Raw genomic sequence first — 23,946 nt, forward strand, 5'->3', positions numbered from 1 at the left:
CTAAAAACTAATATTTTTGGAGATAGCCGAGCTAATGGCTTTGAGCCGTGTGTTACAATGCTTCATTCGGTGATCGAAGCAGCAAGTTATGCTGTGGGGAAAGTTCTCCGAAAAGTTCTTATGCCTAGGAAGAGAGGTGAAATGTTTTGGGCTTGGGAGGAATGAGGAGGAGGTTTCCATGTGGCAGGGATATTGTCCCACATGAAAAGTGGAAAAGGGAAAGTGGGGGTATATAGGGCACATTGGGTGCCCATTACAAGTGTATCAAAGGGAAAGGAGCTCTCCCAAGGCTTGTCTATGGGGCCTCGTGGGCTCATGGGGAGGGAGATGACACATTTTTGGAGTTCACACTGCGTGGGTAGGTGCCTGGCCACTTATTTTGGTCCTCGGCCACTTGCCCCCACCCCATTTCCTAGTCAAAGTGTCACCGACAGCTCATTTTTTGCCCAAACAAGGCCTAAAAAGAGCCAATTAAAAGATTCGTGAGAAGAGAATCTTGTAGACTAAGAAGAGAGAGAAAACCCTTGGGGATAAAAGATAAGAAAGCTCCCATTTTAATAGCTGCAACTCCTGCACAAATTCCAGAGAGCTTATTTTTTAGCAAGAAAGAGTGCACCCCCAACTTCGAGCAGCCATAACTCTTTCATCCTTCATGTGTTTTTTGTCTATGGATATCCTAAAGACCGCGTTTTGTACAACGTTTGGCCTTTATGAATATCTAGTCATGCCTTTGGCTTGACTAATGCACCAGCCATGATCAATCGTTTAATGGAGAAAACCTTTAGACCCTACCGCAAATTCACTAGGATATTATCACCTATTCCAAGTCCTTGGAGGAACACAAGCAACATCTTCAAGTGATTTTTCAAGAATTGAGGGCGAACAAGATTTTTCTCAATCAAAAGAAAAGTAAATTTTTCCTTCAAGAGATTCAATACTTAGGTCATATTATCTCTCAAGATGGTATCCATATGGATCCATCAAAGTTGGAGGTAATAAAAGCATGACCTTATCCAAGGAATCTACATGAGCTAAGAAGCTTTATTGGTATGTGTGTATACTACAGACGCTTCAAGGAAAAATTTTCTCAAATAGCAAGACCATTACATGACTTAACAAAGAAGAACGTTAACTATTCATGGACTACTAAGGAGAAAAATTCCTTGGACAAGCTCAAAGAGAAGCTTACCTCCCAACTAGTCCTAATGCTTCCGGATATCTCAAAGCCATTTGAGGTCCAATGTGATGCTTGCGGTGATTGCCTTGGAGCAATCTCGCCCAGTGTGGGCACGAGATACATGCAACCGAGCGGGCTTGTGCAGACCTGAGTGGGGCACACCTCTTCCTTGTACTAATGGGCACTGAGCTTGAATGAGTTCTTATCCCAAAGGAAGGGCTGACATTATGTCTCTAAAGTCAGGGTCAATAGCATACTCATCTCATGGAAGATAGATCATTCTTGCTTCAAGAAGGGCATGCCATAGCATATGAGAGCCAAAGGCTCAATACGGATGAACGATCCTTGGACATTTATGAGAAAGAGCTTTTAGCTATTCTACATCTCCTAGACACATGGCAGCAATATCTCTTGGGGACTCCTTTTTTTTTTTAATTGACCACCAAAGTCTCAAGTACTTCATGACGCAAACCAAGCTTTTTGACAAACATATGAGGTGGGCAATTTTTTTTTTGCAATTTTATTTTTATATTGCACACGTTGCTAATAAGCACAATGAAGTGGCCGATGCCCTTTCACGACGATGGTTTCTATAGCAACTCACAATGATCTATCTTCTATGATGGATGAGTATGCTATTGGCCCTGAATTTAAAGAGATAATGTCAGCCCTTGCTTTGGGAAAGAAAGAGGAACCATTCACCTTGCATGATGGTTATCTTCTCCATGGCAATAGGCTATGTGTTATCGTCTCCCTTCGTGAGAAAGTCATGTAGGAATCCCATGCTCCTCCCTATGCGGGGCATACGGGCATTAAAACTACTCTTCCAGGAGTAGAGACGTACTTGTATTGGCCTACCGTTAAAGTGGACATACAAGAGCATGTTTCAAAATGTGTGGTATGCCAAAATACCAAGTATGATAGAGGGAAGCAACCTGGATTACTTGAGGCATTGCCAATCCCTAATTCATCATGGGAGAGTTTATCCATGGATTTTATCTTTGGATTACCCAAGTCTATCCATTGAAATACAGGAATATGAACAATAGTCAACAGGTTTAGCAAGCAAGAACACTTTATTTTTGTCAAAAGACTATTAAGGCACACCAAATGGCAACTCTCTTAATATCCCAGATTTTCAAACACCATGGATTGCCAACATCCATCGATTTAAATAGAGATCCTAGAATGACTACTAATTTTTGGAAAGGTCTCTTTAAAATTCTAGGTACAAGATTGAGTTTCTCTTTGGACTATCACCCACAAACGGATGGCCAAGTAAGATAGCCAAGGATTTCATTAACGTAATCACGATCAAGTGCTTATGTCAATAACTCTAGTATTTAAATTAAAAAATTGCATGATCACGTTAATTGTTAATGTGACTCTGATTTTGACCTGCAAAACCTATAGAGCCGGTTAGCCCTCTAGATTTTCCATTTTTCCGTGCGGGGCCCGCCGGGTATATGCAGTAGCCCGGCGGGTCCATCGAGAAAATTAAAAAGGCCGGAGGGAGTAATTATATATAGTAAATAGTGTGCTAACCCCGATCTTTTATCTAGGCAAATCCTTGGGGAGTGTATCCGAGTGTCGGGTATAGTCATCTCCTTGTAAACTGACCTAAGGTTACAGAGTCACGGGTCCTTTTTTTGGGCCAAACGTGATTCTTAATTCGGTAACCACTTCTAAAAAATCTTAATTAGTTTACCGATGTAAAGGTACAAAACCAAAACAATTGAAAACTTAGAGAATCATGCTCATTGTGAATAAGCCATTGGTCCAAATGAGGATTGTAATTGGTTTAAGAAGATGAGCATATATAAATGACGAGTCGATAGTCAAGGGTCGGATATCTTATACTAGTGTACCCGGAATATAAAGATCCTTGAAGTCTTGCATTTGAGTTTATTTTACACTTGTCACTCCACAATATAAGAGCTATAATCCTTGATTGGGTTAAAATAGCTTTTATATAGATTTTAGCTATTCTACATGTCCTAGACACATGGCAGCAATATCTCTTGGGGACTCCATTTTTTTTTTTTTACTAACTACCAAAGTCTCAAGTACTTCATGACGCAAACCAAGCTTTTTGACAAACATATGAGGTGGGTAAATCTTTTTTTGCAATTTTATTTTTATATTGCACACGTTGCTAGTAAGCACAATGAAGTGGCCGATGCACTTTCACGACGACCAAAAGTTAATGCGGTGTCTATAGCAACTCACAATGATCTATCTTCTATGATGGATGAGTATGCTATTGGCCCTGAATTTAAAGACATAATGTCAACCCTTGCTTTGGGGAAGAAAGAGGAACCATTCACCTTGCAGGATGGTTATCTTCTCCATGGCAATAGGCTATGTGTTACCATCTCCCTTCGTGAGAAATTCATGTAGGAATCCCGTGCTCCTTCCTATGCGGGGCATAGGGGCATTAAATCTACTCTTCCAGGAGTAGAGACGTACTTGTATTGGCCTACCGTAAAAGTGGACATACAAGAGTATGTTTCAAAATGTGTGGTATGCCAAAATACCAAGTATGATAGAGGGAAGCAACTTGGATTACTCAAGTCATTGCCAATCCCTAATTCATCATGGGAGAGTTTATCCATGGATTTTATCTTTGGATTACCCAAGTCTATCCATGGAAATACAGGAATATGAACAATAGTCGACAGGTTTAGCAATCAAGCACACTTTATTCCTGTCAAAAATACCATTAAGGCACACCAAATGGCAACTCTCTTAATATCCCAGATTTGCAAACACCATGGATTGCCAACATCCATCGATTTAAATAGAGATCCTAGAATGACTAGTAATTTTTGGAAAGGTCTCTTTAAAATTCTAGGTACAAGATTGAGTTTCTCTTTGGACTATCACCCACAAACGGATGCCCAAAGTAAGATAGCCAGGGATTTCATTAACGTAATCACGATCATGTGATTATATCAATAACTCTAGTATTTAAATTAAACGTTATTGTTAACGTGACTTTGATTTTGACCTGCAAAAACCTATAGACCCGGTTAGCCCGCCGCGATTTTTCATTTTTCCCTGCAGGGCCCGCCGGGTATATGCGGTAGCCTGGCGGGCCCATCGAGAAAATTAAAAAGGCCGAAGGGAGTAATTATATACAGTAAATAGTGTGCTAACCTCGGTCTTTTATCTAGGCAAATCCCCTTGTGAACTGACCTAAGGTTACAGAGTCACGGGTCCTTTGTTTGGGCCAAACGTGATTCTTAATTCGGTAACTACTTCTAAAAAACTTAAGTAGTTTACCGACGTAAAGGTACAAAACCAAAACAACTGAAAACTTGGAGAATCATGCTCATTGTGAATAAGCCATTGGTCCAAATGAGGATTGTAATTGGTTTAAGAAGATGAGCATATATAAATGACGAGTCGATAGTCAAGGGTCGGATGTATTATACTAGTGTACCGGGCATATAAAGATCCTTGAAGTCTTGCATTTGAGTTTATTTACACTTGTCACTCCACAATATAAGAGCTATAATCCTTGATTGGGTTAAAATAGCTTTTATATATTGAATTGGTTGCATGGATGGGCTACATTTCTTCATTGGGTACAAGTAGTCCTCAATTGAGTGATTATATTGAAGATTTATTTGCATTAGATCATGCATTGGTTTATACAAAGAGTGCATTATCTATTACAATCGATTATTAGTGCATGAAATGACCAATCATATATTTTATTTCTTTCATTTGTTTTTCTGTAGAAAATGAAATTAGATGTGTCTTATTGTTTGCAAATCAAAGTGGACATATAAATAATCATTATAATAATAATTGCATAGAGAGATTCATAGCATTGTTATAGTTATTATTCCATGCATAGACTACATTGCAATGTGTATGGTTTCTCACAATATAGGTGATCAATATGTGAATTGACTAGCGTGCATTGAAAATCTCATATTGTGCATCATGGCTACTTTCATATTGAATGGGTTTTAAATTATAATATATATTGAAAATAAGAAAAATGTTTCAAAAACTAAACATCTTGTTCTTTTGTCTTCAGTTTTAATTTAAAAGCAACGGAGCAAAATGTGGGCACAAGTGGTATGAAGAAGCCAAATTATAAAAAATCTCCTGGCAAAGAGTAGGATTATGCTTACAACATATGCGATCGATATATGGAGTGGAAATGTAAATTTTGTCACACAACAAAATCAGGTGGTGCACCACGTATTAGGGATCATTTTCTGGGTAGCGCTAAAAACAATTGTAAGAAATGTGAACATCCTCAGTCACCTGCAGTTGCAAAGTGTTTGAGAGAAGAGATCTCCAAAAAGGGTGGCAAGAGACATGAGATATATAGCTCTATGGCTTCGAGTCAAGAGTTCCCAGACCCAAATAGTAACTCCGCTGATCCTGTAGTGACGCCAACTAACCTTGGAGAACAAAATGCGCAAGGAGAGAAAATTCTAGGCAGTGTTCCTTTTAAACATCACAATGAAGGTGGACTTTGTCAAATGCATCAAAAATCATTACATCAAAGCTTTCGAGTGCAGTCTCTAAAAGAAGCACAAACAGAGTCTTGAAAATCCTGAAGAGCTAAAAGAATCTATAGTAGAGAAGGAGTGGCGATTATCATTCTCTGGCAAACAACAAAACATTTTGGTTAGCACTAGAATGGTAACAGGACACTTTTATGTCCTTGGACACTTTTGTGTCCTGCTAATGACCATTTAATTGCTTGAATTATTTGAAGAGTATGAAAATGAATTTCTAGGTGATATAATATATCCACAAAGTTGCCTTATGAGCTGAAAAAACTTAGCATTTTTTTAAAAGTATCAATCTCACCATTAACCTTACTCTTGCACAACATTTTTGAACCTAAACTGTGTGAAAAAACGGGTCCTATTTTTGGCTTTTTTTCAATTTTTGGCAACTATACCACTCTAAACTTCATGTTTGTGAGGTTTAGATGGCTAGAGGTTATTCCTTAATAGTTCTCAACATGTTTTGATGCTTGTAGGGAGATCTAAGTGTTAAAATTGAAAGTTATGACCAATTTACAAGAATTGCATAATCCTGTTTTTTGGCCAAAATTAGCACTTTTATGATTTTTTTGGTGGCTTTCTTGATATCCAAATTCAATTTTGATTGTGTAAGTGTAATGTATAACATAAAGCTAATCTTCCTTGAGTTTTGGGGGACCTAATATTCTATATAGCATAGTATATGATGATGGTTGAGTTTTTTGATTGCTTAAGAATATGATACATTTTAGAGTAGCAAGTATAACTTTCTCAATATTGCTAGTTTCTTAGTCCAATTGTGTGTATTTTGTAGGTAGTAACCATATCTAATCATAGACTACAAACTTGGCTAGATATTGAGTAGTTTCTATGGGTTTCTAGAGGTCATAATGCTAAACCCAGTTTTTTCATGTTTGCTATATTTAGCACTTTATCATTGCCCTCAAAGTTCCAATTGTAAGAGATTCATTATCCTTTTGACATGCTCCATGGCTCCTTTTGAATCCAAAGGCCCAAAAGGAACTAAGAAAACATGTATATAGTATCTGCATTGAGCGTGACTATAGAAACTTTGATGATAGGTCCGCAGAATGGCAAAAATGCAACTTTTTTGTACCTATTTTTTTGCCCAAAACAAAATTGGTGAGGTAAAATAAACCATATTCTTTGGTCACCAACCCACTGAAGTTAACGGGGCATTTTATCTCATGTCCTACAAAAATCCCCACTCTTATTTATATGCAATCAATCGTAAGAAATTGTTGTTTTGGGCAAAATGCACTAGTCCATCAACTTTGGAGGCTTGTAGTGACCAAGGGATGAGAAAAATTACAAGTTTCTCATTTTTCCCATATGTAGTAGTTATTGAACTATAAGCTCATGAAAGGATTTTTCAAAATGAGTGGATCTACTATGGTTTTGGAATTTTTTCCCAAAACCCTGAAAGGACACTTTTATGTCCTGTTAGGTTACCATTCTAGTGTTAATTATTTTCATGCAAGGTGGAAGAGCGCTCACAGTCCACTCCATAGTGTTGCTTACATGCTCGATCCAAAGTATTGGAATTTAGATTTGATGTCCAATACAGAGGTGGTAGGCGATTTCTATCACGTGGTCCACACGTTCTACTCCAACGTTCAGAACCGAATTGATTGCATCAAAGAAATGAGTCTATTTAGATTAAAAGAAGGTCATTTTGTGAATGATTTTGTACAAGTAATGGCAAAAGAGCAACGTGCATGGAAGTGGTGGATAATGAATGGTGGAGAGCGTTACTCTACCTTACATCCCCTTGCAATGAAAGTACTCGCACAATGTGCAGCAAACTCAAGTTCAGAGAGAAACTGGAGTATGTACAAGTATGTTCACAACACTATTCGCAACAAACTATTAGCAGACAGAGCAAAAAAATTAGTGTATATGTTTTGCAACAAAAAGATACTGAATCACATCGAAAATGCTGGTTACAAGCTGGAAATTCCAACCTGGTTGTATGATTGTGAAAACAAAGATGAAGAAGAGTTCAGTGTTGTTGTATCTCAATGCACTGTAGACAAAATAGAAGAGAATTTGATAATAGATGTGGAGGTTGAATTATAAGGAGAACCACAACATTGATACTTAGAACCAGATAACAACTCAACTAATTCAATATAGCTTGAGAGTAGAACGAGTAAATATCAAAAACCATTGTAAAAGACCTTGTATTCAAATGTGTTTTGAGTAATTACAATGCTTCATACTCGTGATAGTACATAGTTTGTCGATCTCAATTGTGTTGCCCTGAAGCAACATCTTGCTCATCAAACAGATTTCTAATTGTGCTAGGAGTATCTGGGCAAGCATGCTTGAATTTATATTTTTTTTCCATGCCAAACATAATATATATTCCTTGTGGAATATCTTGTGAACAGATTGCACCTTGACTACTATTTTACATCAAACGAATAAGACAAACTAAATGATAATCATAACCACATGTCAATTTATAATATCCACTCCATCCATCAAAATTCTTATAGCAAATTGAACATTGGGAAGATGAGGATGCATCTGAAGTAGATGAGGGGACCAACTCCGAATGCATGACAAGGTGGTTGATGTGTGTCCCTTGTACATGTTTTGGATTCACTCATTGTGTAAAATTTTGAACGTCCTGACTTAAGCGGTGAATGCTTTTCTCCATCCGGACTTGTGAGGGTTGGGGTGTCTGTCTAGCTATAGAAAGCCGTGTTATTTTTGCATCTTTCCCTCCCAACTGTTCGTGTAAATATCCTTCTCTCTTTTTAACTATAGGTCGGTGCCTTCCACTATTAATGCCATCTCATCTCGTGTGACAATGACACAACTCTCCCTGAAATCATGAGTGGCAACAGTTGTCTTCTTTGACGAGAACTCTAACGGTCGTTGTTTATAACATTTTTGCAAAATATAGCACATAATCTACATTGTGTAGGGGATGGCCATAAACCTCCAAATAGATCCTCTCAACTTTATCTTTGATCGCATCATGGTTGCACTTTAAAACCTTCCACCTTCCTTTCTTGATCTTTGTGTCCTCACATGGCCATATTGTCTTAATCATGTCCTTTGTCACTTCTTTATTGATCTCTTTTCATTGCATATGGTTTGGATTTGCCCACTTTGAGAGTCGGCGAGCAGTACGCATCGCTTGTTGTGCCAGAGACTTCATGCACTGAAGTGCATTAACAGCTGCTTGTTGTTGATCATCAGGCAGTGATTGGGTGCCAATGTCTTGTTCTTCATTTTCCATTTTATCTTAGAGATGCAAGCAACAAATAGACAAATATCAATATCATTGGAAAATATATATTCTCACTCATTGGGACACTGCGCGGAATCCACTAAAACAAACCACAACAAATGCTACTAATTGAACCACATGACAAATTTTAAATACTAACAGTTAAATGACAAATTTGAGATGACTAAAGATAATTGACTCCATTAGGTGGACCACTTTAAACAGATAATAAACTTCAATAAAAAAAAGAATATCCTGGACAAGACATATGTATATCATAGAAATGTTTAAATCGGATAAAATGATGGTGCAAGTTCAATAAGTGGAATTTGGACAGTGTTATGGTCTATCTTTAAATATTCTTTGAAAAATATCAACACGTCGGAAGCATTCCTTCTTTGGTCCCACTCTTTTAGATTCATCCAACAATCTACTTTAATTCAAATAGTCCCTCATAACATCTTCGTCCGAGTGGTGAAAAACTTCTTCTTGAAAATAAACTTTTCTGGCTGCACTCCAAAAATCTGTGAGCATGTTGAATAGGTATCCCAATGCATAAATGTCGCTCGCTTTTGTGTATGCATCTGTGCACCATGGATCGTATAGCTCGGGAGCAATCCACGATCGCTTAGCCATCTCGACATTCCCTGCTCTCTGTGCATTCAAAACTGCTTCGTCTGACTGGACACTTGGATGCAGATAATTATTTGTTGCACGCTTAGCTATTATTCTTAGCATCATATCCCAATCAATGACACCGATGCGGGGTTTATTGGTGCGATTAAAGTCCAACATTATTCTGAATGGGTGCAGTTCAGTGTGTACTATACCGGCCGAGTGGATAGCCGCAGCGTCGTAGATTAAGGCATGACAAATTTATGGCATCTCCTCGATCACTGCTTTGATCCGCACCGTGTCTATTTCACTTACAGGAAGCTTTGCTACAGGCAATGACCTCCAGCCGTGTTGTAGCCTGTGCATGTGTCATTTGAACAATCTGTGAGCGAACGATAAGCGATAGATCATGTCGCCCATGGTACCCCCATTGTAGTATGGGAATATCGTGATCCAAGGAGCTTCTGTAATAAACCCAATGAATCTTATAATGGAGGGCCTTGCTCTGTGTGAAAGCTGTCAAATTTCACCTCACCCTCCCTTGTAGCATTTTCCCACATATGTAATGTGGTATGGAAAAAATGAGATACCTTTGATGGTGTACAATGTGCACACACCGAAGGAGCTCGCTCCAATCCTCATACCTTCTACCAAGGCTTCGTGAGGGATGTCGATAAGATGAGCGCACTTTGCATTCAAAGTAGTGTGCATGATTGTGATGGTGCCGCTGGCATCGAATCGACCTCCCAGAGATGCTTGCACATCTTGGTCCATCTTCAATCTCTTGGCTAAGCCTGCTTGGTCCTCTGCTTTCGCACGCTCATCTTTAACTTCTGTTCTTCCCACAATTTATCCCAGAGCTCTAATTTTAACATGTCGCAAGCAGGTGGTATATCTTCCTTTAAGTCTCTGCAACATACTTTCATATTGCCCAACACTGTCCTGACCTTGTGGCAGGGGTCAAATTCTTGTATCCCTTCTGGAAGCAACAACTCGTATTGGCCTTCAGGTCGCAACCTGCGCTCTGTGTTCTCCCATATAGCGCTAGTGATGTCTTTGATGTAGACATCGCTTTCACTAATATGTTGTATGCGATCAGCTGCACATGATGAGATTGCCAAAATACATTCTTTACGAATGGCATGCATAATACATTTCTTTTGATCTGGCATCATATTTGTATTGGACAATAAAAAAATAGCATATCAAATACAAGTTCATGGTTGTGAATGACACTAACACTCTTACACTATCTCAGGTAAACTCTTAACCACCACTTGAAGACTTTAACAAATGTGCAAGGAAACATTAATAAAAATTTGAAAATAATCTTTACTTTAAATTGCAATCCGTTACATGTATAAAATGCAGTTCAAACAAGTGGTATATAAGAACTTAATTCAGATCTCACAATACATGTTAACAGACTAGCACATTTCAACATATATTGAATTTTTAACTTATATTTTTCTTCGTGCGCACATACTAATTCAAACAAAGGACACACCGACTTAAAAACTTCAAAAAAATTTAAAACATTGGAATTATACAAATTGGACTAACAGGTTGTGTTCACACACTCTTTTACATAGAATTTATGTAAATGTAGCAATCAAAAAGCGATGATAATTGATGCTCTTTAAAAAGAAACAAAATAATATTTAACATGCAAATTGTGTGCATTTAAATTTTTTACAAAGAATTTATGTAAATGAAGCATTAAAAATAGCGATAATGCTTGAGAGTCCTTTAAAAAGATTAAAAAAGAATATTAAACATGCAATGTGTGTGCAAATACTTTTTTACATGTAATTTATATAAACGGAACATTTAAAATAGCGATGATTGATGAATAGAGTATTCTTTTGAATATGATTAGCTAGTATATAATTTCAAATGGATATTTAAAAACAAAAAAATAAAACAATTCATACATTTTGTATATAAAATACTCTTCACAGCCGCGTTACCGAGCAAGTATTTCATGTACTTAATACTTAAAAAATTAACTGCACATGCACATACAAATTATATGATGTTCGTACTGAAGGAGTACGAGCGGAAGTGCGGCGCGAGAGAGAGTGCGAGAAGAAGAGCACGGAGATATGGTGAACTCGCTCTACTGTAATGTGTAGAGCATAGTGAGTTCTTATTAGGTTTTTACAAAAGAATATGTGTACATACCTGGCGGCCCGCCCACTTACCTGGGCGACCACATTGGGCTTTCTACCCCAACAACCTCCCACTTAAAGTCCAATGTGGTACTTTAAGTGTGAGAGAAGCTACTATACAAGCTAATATACAAGAGATGTAGAGAAGTGATGTACTACCCTACACCTAACTGCTTGCGAAAATGCGCAAAGCTTTCTGAGGGAAGTCCTTTTGTAAGTAGATCAGTAGGATTTTCTGTGGTGTGAACTTTGACAAGCTGAAGTTGCTTATCCTCGAGCATTTCCCTGATGAAATGATACTTCACATCCACATGCTTTGTCTTTGAGTGATAAATTGGATTGCGAGCCAATTGTATAGCACTTTGACTATCACAATATAACACATGCATCTCTTCTTTGATTCCCAAATCTGTTACTAGTCGATTAAGCCAAATTGATTCTTTGCATGCCTCTGATGCTGCAACATATTCAGCCTCTGTAGTAGACTGAGTAACACAATCTTGTAATCTAGAACGCCATGATACTGCTCCACCAGCCAATGTAAAGACATACCTTGACGTAGACCTTCGGTTGTCTAAGTCACCTGCATAATCTGAGTTTGTAAAACCCTTTACACTTAGCTCCTGACTCCCATAGCATATACGCATACTCTTTGTAGCTTTCAGGTATCTCAATATTCCTTTCACTGTCTCCCAATGTTTCTTGCCTGGGTTTGACATGTATCGACTTACTACTCCCACTGCAAATGCAATGTCTGGGCGAGTAGCAATCATTGCATACATCAAACTACCCACTGCAGCCGCATATGGAATCTTATCCATTTCAGCCTGTTCTTCCTCAGACACAGGACAATCTTGTTTGCTAAGTTTCACATATGGTGGCAATGGAACACTCAGTGCCTTTCCCTTCTCCATATTGAAACGTTGCAAAACCTTGTCAATATACTCTGTTTGAGATAACCAAATCAACTTCTTTGATCTGTCTCTCTCAATGCGCATACCAAGTATATGACTTGCCTCACCCATGTCTTTCATGTCAAACGATTTTGCCATCTTTGACTTCAAAGCTGAAATTTCTTCCAAGTGCTTGCCAGCAATCAACATGTCATCCACATACAAAATAAGGATTAGCCAACTGCCATCCTTAGCCTTCTTTGTATATAGACAGTGATCGAACTCACTACGTTTGTAGCCTTGAGAAAGCATAAACTTGTGGAGTTTATGGTACCATGCCCTCGGTGATTGTTTTAAGGCATAAAGACTCTTTAACAACTGGCATACCCAATCTTCCTTGCCTTTCTCAACAAACCCTTCTAGCTGCTGCATGTAAATTTCCACATCTAAATCACCATGCAAGAACGCTGTCTTGACATCCATTTGGTGCAACACCAAATCTAATATGGCAACCAATGCAAGAAAGCATCTCAATGTAGTCATCTTGACCACCAGAGAGAAGACTTCATCAAAGTCAATGCCTTGTTCTTGCTTAAAGCCCTTGGCAACAAGCCTTGCTTTGTACTTTGGCTGACTATCATGAGTGGTGATCTTAAACCTGTAAACCCATTTACAGGGTAGAGCCTTTTTGCCCCGTGGTAATTTAACTAGCTTCCATGTCTGGTTTTTATGCAGAGCTGTCATCTCTGACTGCATGGCCAATTGCCAATTCTCGGAGTCCTTCATTTGCACTGCTTCCTTGTAACATGAAGGCTCATTGCAATCAATCAACATGACATAGTTCATAGATGGAACAAACCTATCAGGAGGTCGCGTGACACGTCCAGATCTACGCACAATAGGTGGCTCAGGCTCAGCCACAACCTGTGGTTCCACTCTATCATGTCCTTGCTCTTCTTGAGCCCTGACATTTTGTCTTGCACGTGCAGGTCCATCTTCTTGGAAGACAACTCTTCTAATCTCCTCAACCCTCTCTGGTTTAGAATGATATTTGGATTCATTAAAGAAAACATCATTGCTGCAGACTATTTTTCTGGATTCGGGATCCCAAAGTCTATACCCCATCTCACCAGAAATACCATAGCCTAGAAAGATGCACTTTCTATTCTTTGGCTCAAGTTTGTTCCTAAATTCCTTTGGAACGTGAGTATATGCCTCACAGCCTAAGACTCTGAGATTCTTGTATGAGGGCATTTTGCCTGACCATACCATCTCTGGCACTGAATCCTTCTGCAAAACCTTGCTAGGAGATCTATTTACAAGATGAACAGCTGTTGATACAGCTTTAGCTCAAAACCCATTTGGCAGTTGTGCATTAGACAACATACTTCTGACCTTCTCTTGTATGGTCCTATTCATCCTCTCAGCAACACCATTTTGAGGAGGATTGTAAGGAGCAGTAAGTTCACGTTTTATACCTTTTGACTCACAAAAGTCCGGAAAGGCCTTTGAAACATACTCTCCACCATTGTCAGTGCGTAAGCATTTAAGGTTCTTGCCACTCTGATTCTCCACAACTGTCACAAACGTTTTGAAAACACTAAACGCTTCATCCTTGTGCTTGAGAAAGTAAACCCATACTTTCCTCGAGTAATCATCTATAAATTTCATAAAGTAAGAAGCTCCCCCTAGAGATAGGTTAGGCATAGGTCAACACAAATCACTACGAACAAGTGCCAACTGTGTATCTCTTCTACTACTTCTATGCTTATGTGGCTGCTGTGTTTGCTTACCATACAGACAATGTTCACAGAATTCAAAATCATTAAATGAAAAGCCAGGCAAATAACCAGAACGAGACAAGATTTCCATTCCCTTCTTGGACATATGTCCTAACCGGCTATGCCACAAAGAAATGTTCGGCTGCTCGGTTACATTGATTACATTTTTAGAGACATTTGATACATAAATCATGTAAATTCCTCCAGACATTACTCCATGTGCTACTGTCATAGAACCCTTGGATATCTTCCACATGTTCTGTCCAATAGTGGTGACGTAGCTAGCATCATCAAGTAAACCTGTGCTGATCAAGCTCTTTGTAATTGCGGGAACATGTCTCACATTCTTCAGCGTGAAAGAAGAGCCATTATGAAACTTCAATTGAACATCTCCAACACCTAAGATCTCACATGTCTACCCATTGCCTAGCCGAACATGATCTTTAGTGGTCACATAATAAGTAAACCACTCCTTGTTTGGAGACACATGAAGTGATGCCCCTGAGTCTATAATCCAGTCACTTAGTGCATTTCCATCAGATGCTGTAAGAAAAGCTGAGTCCATTGTATTCTTCAAGAAGTAGATGTCTCCTGACACTAGACTGTCATCCTCTGCAACAGTGTTTGTCACATTTATTTCTTGAATCTTCACTGAGGACTTGTTCTTCTCACCATGGTCTTCAACTTTCTCTTTGCCTTTTTCTGCTTTCCATTCTCTGCAGTCTCTTTTCATGTGACCCTTCTTGCCACAATGGTAGCATTCTATGTCACTCTTGCCTTTAGCATTGCGGGACTTGCTACGAGACTAATTCCTCTTTCCACCTTTGTACTTTTCTTTGGTCCTTCCCCTGACAACTAAGGCTGTTCCTTTGCCTTTGTCCATTGTCTTTCTATTGGTTTCTTCAGTAAGCAGACTTCCTTCTACACCTGCTATGTTCAAACCATCTAGAGGTTCAGAATTACTCAAAGCTGTGCGAAAAGTGTCCCAACTTTCCGGCAATGTGATCAACAGGAGCATAGCTCTAACAGGTTCATCAAACTTGACACCTTGAGCTGACAACTGACTATAGATTGTGTTGAATTCATTCAGATTATTGGACATAGGTGTCCCTTCTTTCATCTTCAAGTCAACAAGCTTCTTAAGCCAGTATACCTGTGAAGCTGCACTCTGCTTCTCATAAAGATCACTCAGATTTAACCATGCTTGATGAGCCGACATCTCGTCTGCTACATTGAAGTAAACGTTTTCTGCCAAAGTCACCATAATGGTAGAAAGTGCCAATTCATCCATTTCGCTCCATTCATCTTCGTCCATATCTTCTGGTTTTATCCCCTTGAGCTTTATAGGTTTTATCTGCTTCTTTTGTACCAACACGTGTCGAATCTGCAGCTTCCACAATGGGAAATTGGTTCCATCCAGCTTCTTGATATTGTAAAGAGTAGTGTACTGTGATCCAGCCATAGCTACGCTTCACAGTAGTTTACTTTCCTGGGAAAAATTCGGCAGAGTTTCCCTTGTAAACTGACCTCTGAACCAATATCAACCTGTCAAATGAACCAAGAAAGCTTCAGATTCTGCATAAATTTTGGCAGAGTCTCCTTTGTAAAATGGCTCTGGTGTACTAAAAAAAAGACCAATAAACAGCTCAAAAACACTGTCTCTCTGACACTGTAAGCTGTGGGTAAACCTGTCCTGCACCTGTACTGTCTCTGACTGTCCTATCACTGTCATGTAAGCATAGACTGCGACAATGCCTCAACGGTAGTAAAGCAAATATGCAATCCCAACTGTCTAACTCACAGTCAATACATCCTAGCTGCCTATCTAAGGGTGCTCGAGGGATCGCTTTAAGACCTGTATCACCGAAAGGATCTCAACATTTGAGAATCCCCCAACTCAATAAAACCTCACTCAACCCTCAACAAAGGCTGCAGTAAATCTGACAGTACATAGACTTCCCACAAAGTCATACATCCACAAATTTCCCACTACATGCTGTAACCGCTGCGGCGGTTGTTTGCTGCGTGACTCACAGCCAGCAAACCCTCAACAGACATACATCATCTCTGACAATACATCCCATGTGGAAGTACCTGCAATGTCAAGATGAAATCTGGAATATCAAGCAGCAAACACAAGCTACCTGATGAAATAGTGGATGCCGCCTACAGTCTGTGTGTAGATGCGCCCGTGTCGTATGTGATAGGCCTCCAAGAATTGTGAGCCGTCCTTCGATGTGTAGACAGCCACAAATCAACACTCTGGGAGTGTCGATATCCTCATCACCTGCAGTCGTAGGCCGATAAACCCCAAATTTGCAGAGTCGGATCTGCACCCGTTGAGAGCACATAGTCGAAAATGGCCTGCGCAGACCTTTGTCAGAGCCGAACGGTAACCGAGATGACCTCAGAATGAAATTCTGAGCACACCAAGCTCTACAGGCTCCCCCACAATATTTGGGGCCGTGTCTTTGCCTGTCGAATTTCACTCCAATCTGAGTTGGTGACTCTAGCCTCCTGAAGTGCTGCCCCGAGCCTCGATCTGAGCTCTGATACCAATTGAAGGAGTACGGGTGGAAGTGCGACGCGAGAGAGAGTGCGAGAAGAAGAGCACGACGATATGGTGAACTCGCTCTACTGTAATGTGTAGAGCATAGTGAGTTCTTATTAGGTTTTTACAAAAGAATATGTGTACATACCTGGCGGCCCGCCCACTTACCTAGGCGACCACATTGGGCTTTATACCCCAACACGTACGGCCAGGTTAACCACCTGAACGCTACATTTATGCAAACATGGATGCTTCTAGCAAACGACACTCTATTAGCCGCATTACCGATCGAGTATCGTCTGAATCTAAGGAAAAACAATCGCGTGCATACGAACATCATATAGCCACGTTACCAATCGATGCCCATATGTTTTTTGGGAAAGGGGAAGGGAAGTTGACTTACCATAAGGATACAAAATTGGCCATGTTAGCGACGTAGTACCCAAACAGTAAGCCAATACTTACCACATTGAGGAAACCATCTTCCCCGCGTCACCGAGGTGATGCCCCCGTGATAACCATTGTTCCGTAGAACAGCTTACACACACACTCCCATTGTGTGGTAAGGTACCTTATTACTGTTGCGCACTGCGACAAAAGGCACGCTACCACACAACACATACTCAGATCGTGTGGTAAGGTACTCTACTGTTGCTGTGAACTACAACGCAGAGCACACTCCCACACGACCCCCTCTCTCCTCTCTCCTCTCAACATACCTGCAGAGGTGGTCAACGAGTGCTCTCTCTCTCTCTCTATCTATCTATCTATCTATCTCTCTCTCTATCTATCTATCTCCCTCTCTCTCTCTCTCTCTCTCTCTCTCTCTCTCTCTCTCTCTCTCTCTCTCTCTCTCTCTCTCTCTCTCTCTCTCTCTGAAGATGAAAGCAAGACTAAAAAAACACCAACGGTCCCGATCAGGCCCGCCTATATATTACTCTGCGAGCCCGCCGCACTTTTCAGTATTCCTGGTGGGCCCGTAGGGAAAATGATAAACCCCAACGTGCCCGTCGGGGATACTGCAAAGCCCGTTGGGAATTTAGTGGGTTTGCAAGTCACCATTAACCGGGTTCTATGTGATTATGTTTAGTGTAATCATGTAAATGTGTCAATAAGACCTTGTGATCACACAAAATTTGACGTAATTACGTAAATATTAAATCCCTGGAGATAGCCAATCTTTCAATTATTGATCTACTAAGACCTATGTTACAGAACCTAATCAACATTCACAATGGAAAAAGTACTTACCTCTTGTAGAGTATGCCTACAATAATACTATCGATACTTCTACGAGAAAAGCACTTTTTGAAATCATAGAGGGAAGACCTAAAAGTCCCTTGCTACTTAAAGTACATGGAAAAATCTTCGTTGTCGATGAGTATAGCCGTGATCTGCAAGAATCTCTTCAAAAGATTAAGGAGGCTATATCTATCTCTCAAAAAAGGAAAAAAGTTGTTGTTGATAAGCACATAAGGCCCTCAACGTTCAAAGAAAATGATTGGGTCTTACTTAAGTTTCCCGCGGCTCGATTGAGGCAAATGATGGGCAAAAATCCTACGGGCCATCAAAAATATTATGCTAAACTAGCAAAACGATACTACAGTCTTTTTCAAATTTTGAAGCCAATCAATGAGGTGGCTTATCAATTCAAGTTTCCCAACTATTGGCTCATACACAATGTTTTTCATGTGAGCCTACGTAAGCCCTAAAAGGAAAACCACCAGGTGAAGCAATCATTCCAGAACCTCTTGAAATCAAAGACCAAGAAGAGGTGCTACAACCCGAAGCTATACTTCAGTACGAAGACAATGTACTACGACATGGTAAGATTATCTGACAATATCTTATTAAGTTCAAATATTATCCTTTTGAAGATGCTAGATGGATGCAAGGAATACAGTTTAAGGATAGTGTGAACCTTCAATGCTTACAATGCCACATTAGAGTAAGCAAATGTACATGTCTCTTTTAAATGATCAATGTTTCGGTCTTATTTGACTAGGTCTCTTTAATTTGTGCAAAAATTTAAGTAGTATGCATACTTAGAATCATGTTTGTGATGACGATGTCTCTCAAACACCAACTAGAATTCGTCACTCTATTTGGGAGAATGAAATGGACTAAAGAGCAGAGATGCTTGCGGCAACTATGTCTCCCAAGCACCAAATGGATTAGTCATCCATCTTAGAATGATGTCATAGGGTAAAAATGGATCCTCTACCCACTAAGAAAAATTGACTAATGACTAAGGCTTTATCTCTTCTACCTCATAGTTAAGGACGACTATGATTTAAAGAGAGAGGTAATGTCATAAAATATAATATCTAACCAACCCAAATGATTTCTCATTTTAAACTAATCATTTAATGTGGGATAATAAACAGGAACAACGGCTAGAATATAGACATGTGCTTACAGATCTATCTCAACACGGGGCCAATGGTAACGGGGTCCAAATGAGAGATGGTATGTCAAAGAGCAAGGCTAGCTAATGGAACTTAAAAGACCTTAGGTTTAGCTTCATTAAATACCTCCAGTGGTTAGTGTTAAAAGTCCTTTGACCTTAGGAAAGCTAGGGTTAAAGCTAGGGTTGATGGGAACCAGACGTAAGCTTGAGGTGATTTTCATGCTTGTTAACTAAGGTGCTTGACGTGCTTTTCATGCTTGATGACTAAGGTGCTTGTTATGCCTGATAACTAATGTGATCGTCGTGCTTGATAATTAAGGTGCTTGAGGTTCTTGTCATGCTTGATGACTAAGGTAATTGAAGTCCTTGTCATGATTGATGAGGAAGGTGCTTGAGAAGCTTCCCATTCATGGGGAGTAAGGGGCTTGAGTTAAAAAGAGACCCTACAAAGGAGGGGAAAATCCCCAAAGCTAGAGGAATCTTTGACTTAACCTCCCACTCACCCAAAGGGCACCCCCTTTCTCAAGGGTCACATGGACACATGTCAAACTCTCCCTATGCTTAGCCACATGGTGTGCTTGAATCCTATTGGCTCAGCTAAAGAGGGGTCCAATGAACTTCTAGTTTAATTCAACAAATATCTAGATACTTTCAAGCTCTCTCTCTCCCTCTCTCTATGTGGGGTAAGGAGGACACTTTTCCAAAGACTACCCATGTACCCGAAATGCATGGTGCATATGATTGGGTAGGGGGAGAGGGTTTTAATGAGCTTGAGGCATGAGCAAAAAGGAGGGATCACCCAAAGCAAGCAAGGGGTATTCTTGGGAGGGTATACACCTCCCACACACTCATTTTGTTTCATTGATTCTCACTTGGTAAAAGAAACAAACTCCATCTCCTTCTCCAAGCTTGTTGAGAAGTGAGAGCCTACACCAACACTCTTGGCTATGGAATGCAAATCCAACCAAGATCCATGCTTCAATGCTTAAGCTTTCCATCTTCTTCATCTTCATACTATGCTAGCAAGAAGAGTGATGATAAGTGAGGAACTATTTCTTTCTCCTATGGAATGTTTCTTCTTCCTCTTCCCTAGCCTCATTCCCCGCTAGCTCTCTCCACCTTCGAAGATGTTGAGGCCTTGGGATTGAGGCTTGGGATAGTTAATGCTTTCTACAAAGTTTATATTATGCTCGTGATGCATGAAGTTTTCCATCTTCATTGCATCACCTAGGTCACAAGCCCGGTGAGGTCACAAGGCCAGTGAAATCACCTAATAAAAATGTAACCTATCACGTGAGTTCAACAGAAGGGTATTTAAAGATTTTAAAAGAAAAGGGTACATTATATTCTTAACAAAATTCACTGATACGGGGTTTTACAAACATGTCTTGAATGCACTGATATCGTAGTTTTACACATAGTGAACCCCCCGAGGTCACAAGGAACACAAAGATTGTATTGTACCAAGTCTCTCTTGATGGGAGAAACTATAATACAAATGCCTTCTGGAGGGGGGATTGGCTCCGCATAAATTCGGTCCTCAAATGTTGTCACGTTCTCTAAACTCTCTCTCTTGCAAAAGCATTGTTTCATGCCAAGTTAACTGATTACCATGTTTATGGTTCTCCCATCACTTAAGTTCACCCACTATCAGGGGATTTTATGTTCAGTTAGTGAGCCGGGTTAGCACCGAGCTACTGGTTGTGGGATGCACAACACAAGAGAATTTAACACAAACAACACTTTAGAATATTAAGTTGTTAAGCTAAATGAGCTTAGAATTTGGATACAAAAGAAACTTCATTGTGATAGGAATGAAGTGCTTTAAACTCTGCCGAGATTCTGAGCAGATGTGCAAAAGCCAAAGCTTTATGGCCTCAATACACTTCCCTTGCTCTTCTCAACCCCTTTTGTGAGCACAAACTTGCCTTTCTTATCTATAGATGAACTTTCCCTGTAAACCTGCTCGTGCTAACCTCATAAAGTTTCTCCTCAAGTTATCGTTGCAATTTTTTGAAATCTTATTGATACTCTGATCTTTTGGTTTGCACTACCCCTTGGTTCCCTTTTGAAAAAAACAACTTTGAGTTTCAATATAGATGAAAAAATGTTGCTTCTGCTAGGTTTTCCATCACAAATTGGTAAAACTACCCGTTCCAATCCTCACTCTTTGCTCTCTTCACGTGCCTCGGAGCCGTGCCTCAACTGCCATTGCTCCTTCTCTCACCCTGGTCTTTTTGCCTTAATGGGCGACTCCTGCCCGCTCCATAGCCTTGCTTTCCTATCTCTCTCACTTGCACTCGCTCCAAAGCTTTTTCTTCTCTAAGCTCATAGCACCCTGCTTGATCTTATTTCCCTTGTCTCTAGTCCCTGTCGATGATGCTCCTCCTCTCGTTGTTTGATAGCAGCTCGGCCCTTCTCTGATCCATGTTGCAGTCGACACTCCCTTGCTTTTTTCTTTTTCTGCACCTCGTCTCCTGCTCCTCGGCTCATGGCGGCTCTCTTGTGCTCCCTACAATCAACGAAGCTACACCTTATTATCCCCCCACCCTTGATAGCACGCTTTTCCACTTATTTAGCTTCATAGTTCAATATAAATAAAGCAAGGATTTTTTAAAAGCTTCATAGTATAAGCGGCATTTCACATTAAGCCCTTACTACAGCTCTCGGCCCTCGCTCTCTACTTCAATGTGCTCCAAGTTATACCATTCATGGACTTCGGTAGCACTTTCAACTTATATCTCCACCAAAGATTGATAAGCTCAAACTTGAAGCACAAGCTTAGTTAACAGCATTAGAAATAATTTCCATCCGACGAGACTGCCCTTCAAAACCTTGTTTACAACCACAAGAAAATATTTCTTTGTCACTGACTCCTCCTCACAAAGATAGCAGCCATGTCATCCTCAGCACCAATGCTTCTATATCAGCACCTTGTGAACGGGTCCAAAGTCGAACAAGCAAGAAACCCAAACACACATCATCCTCGCAATGCATTGTACTAGTGTGAATCGTGAAAATATGTAAGGTACTTTCAAGCTCTAGCAAAACAAACTCAACTTTCTTGATCCAATTGTTGTCTCTGTTCATAGCCATAAGCTCTTTAATAACTCTCAGTAAGTTGTTATTCTCAACAATAAACTCTGTCAAAAGTTCCTAAATAATAAATCATTGCCAAAATCACTACACTAGCAAAAAACTGGTTTCCAACTAGGGATGCGACGCATCATGACATCCACCCTCTCTGAACCTGCGCATCCTCCGGCATGTGCTAACCATCTTCAAGTTGTTAATCTTCAAGCATCTTTTAGCGAATGCATCTCATCATCTTCTTCGCATTCTCCAGAATCTATGTCACCCAGAACCACCCGTCCTTCACGCTTTTTGAATAATTTGATTCTCTTCCCTAGAATGGTCACTTTAAGCTTGGTGCCATCAAGTTCTTTGAGCTTGTAAGTTCTGTTATCATAAATGTGCAGCACAACATAAGGTCCAAACCATCTCTTAACCATTTTACTCATGGCCGAATATTGATTTTTCAATCTTCTATCATAAACAAGTACCCAATATCCATCTTTGATAGTAGATGGTCTCAACCTATGCTTCTTGTCAAATGCAGCTTTGTTCTTCAACTGTGCCTCCTTGAGATTATCTATTGCCTGGTCAATGTCTTCCTGGCATCTTTCAACCTGCCGAATGCACATAGCAAGCAAATATTCAATTGACATTTCTGATTCACATGGAAGTATGGTCCAAGAAACAATCATCTCTTCTGTAGGCATGATTGTCTTTTGCCCATATATAAGTTTAAATGGCATAAATCCTGTAACTGATCTATGAGTAGTTCTGTCAGCCCATAAATCAAAAGGTGAAAGTTTAGGCCAATCATCAATTCGTCCTCTACAAGCCTTGGCCAAAGTTTTAACAAATAGGCGGATGCCCTCTTTAACTTTTTCCATTACCTTCTAGATTATATGTTGTAGGACGAGCCAACTTGATTCCCAATCGATTAAAGAACTCATAGCTTCATCTCCATCTAATTCTCCTCTATCAGCAGTAATCTTTCCAATGCAACCATATTGGCAAATCACATCCTTAGGCAAAAACTTGCATACTGAACTTGTAGCTTTGGTACGCAATGCTCTTCCTTCAACTTGGTTAGTGAGATCCTCTCTAGCAAGAACAATATACCTCATTTTCCAAATACCAACTGGTATAGTGATCAAATCTACAACCCACTTATAATGCATAGCCAATGGATAATTAGGATATAACTTATCTCGATGTCGCACATTTGAATACTATTGACAAACCATCCAAGTCTCCACAAATTGAGCAATATCTTTGTACATGCCTTTCCACCAATAGCTGTGTTTAATCTTGGCAAATGTTGGCCAAACTCCTCTATGTCTTGCCCCATAAAATTCTCATGAAACTCTTTAATTACCTATTTTTGTTTTGATTTGTCACATACTACTCGTTGTGGTAATCCTTTGGATGTTCTGGCTGCTGCCACAAGTGCCCATCTTAAGGAAATAGCCATAAGATTTCTTTTCTATCCTCCTG

At 39.8% G+C, this 23,946-nt stretch overlaps 1 protein-coding gene across 1 annotated transcript; it reads right to left on the minus strand.

Annotated features, from left to right (window-relative positions):
• Positions 1-22,676: 22,676 nt before the first annotated feature.
• LOC147445763 (uncharacterized) lies at positions 22,677-23,339 on the minus strand. Its single transcript, XM_086524626.1, has one exon. The coding sequence runs from the start codon at positions 23,337-23,339 to the stop codon at positions 22,677-22,679; it is 663 nt and encodes a 220-aa protein (XP_086380752.1).
• Between the last annotated feature and the right edge of the window lie 607 nt (positions 23,340-23,946).

Source organism: Adiantum capillus-veneris, chromosome 12 (assembly GCF_014529385.1).
Source record: "Adiantum capillus-veneris isolate H3 chromosome 12, ASM1452938v2, whole genome shotgun sequence".
NCBI lineage: Eukaryota > Viridiplantae > Streptophyta > Polypodiopsida > Polypodiales > Pteridaceae > Adiantum > Adiantum capillus-veneris.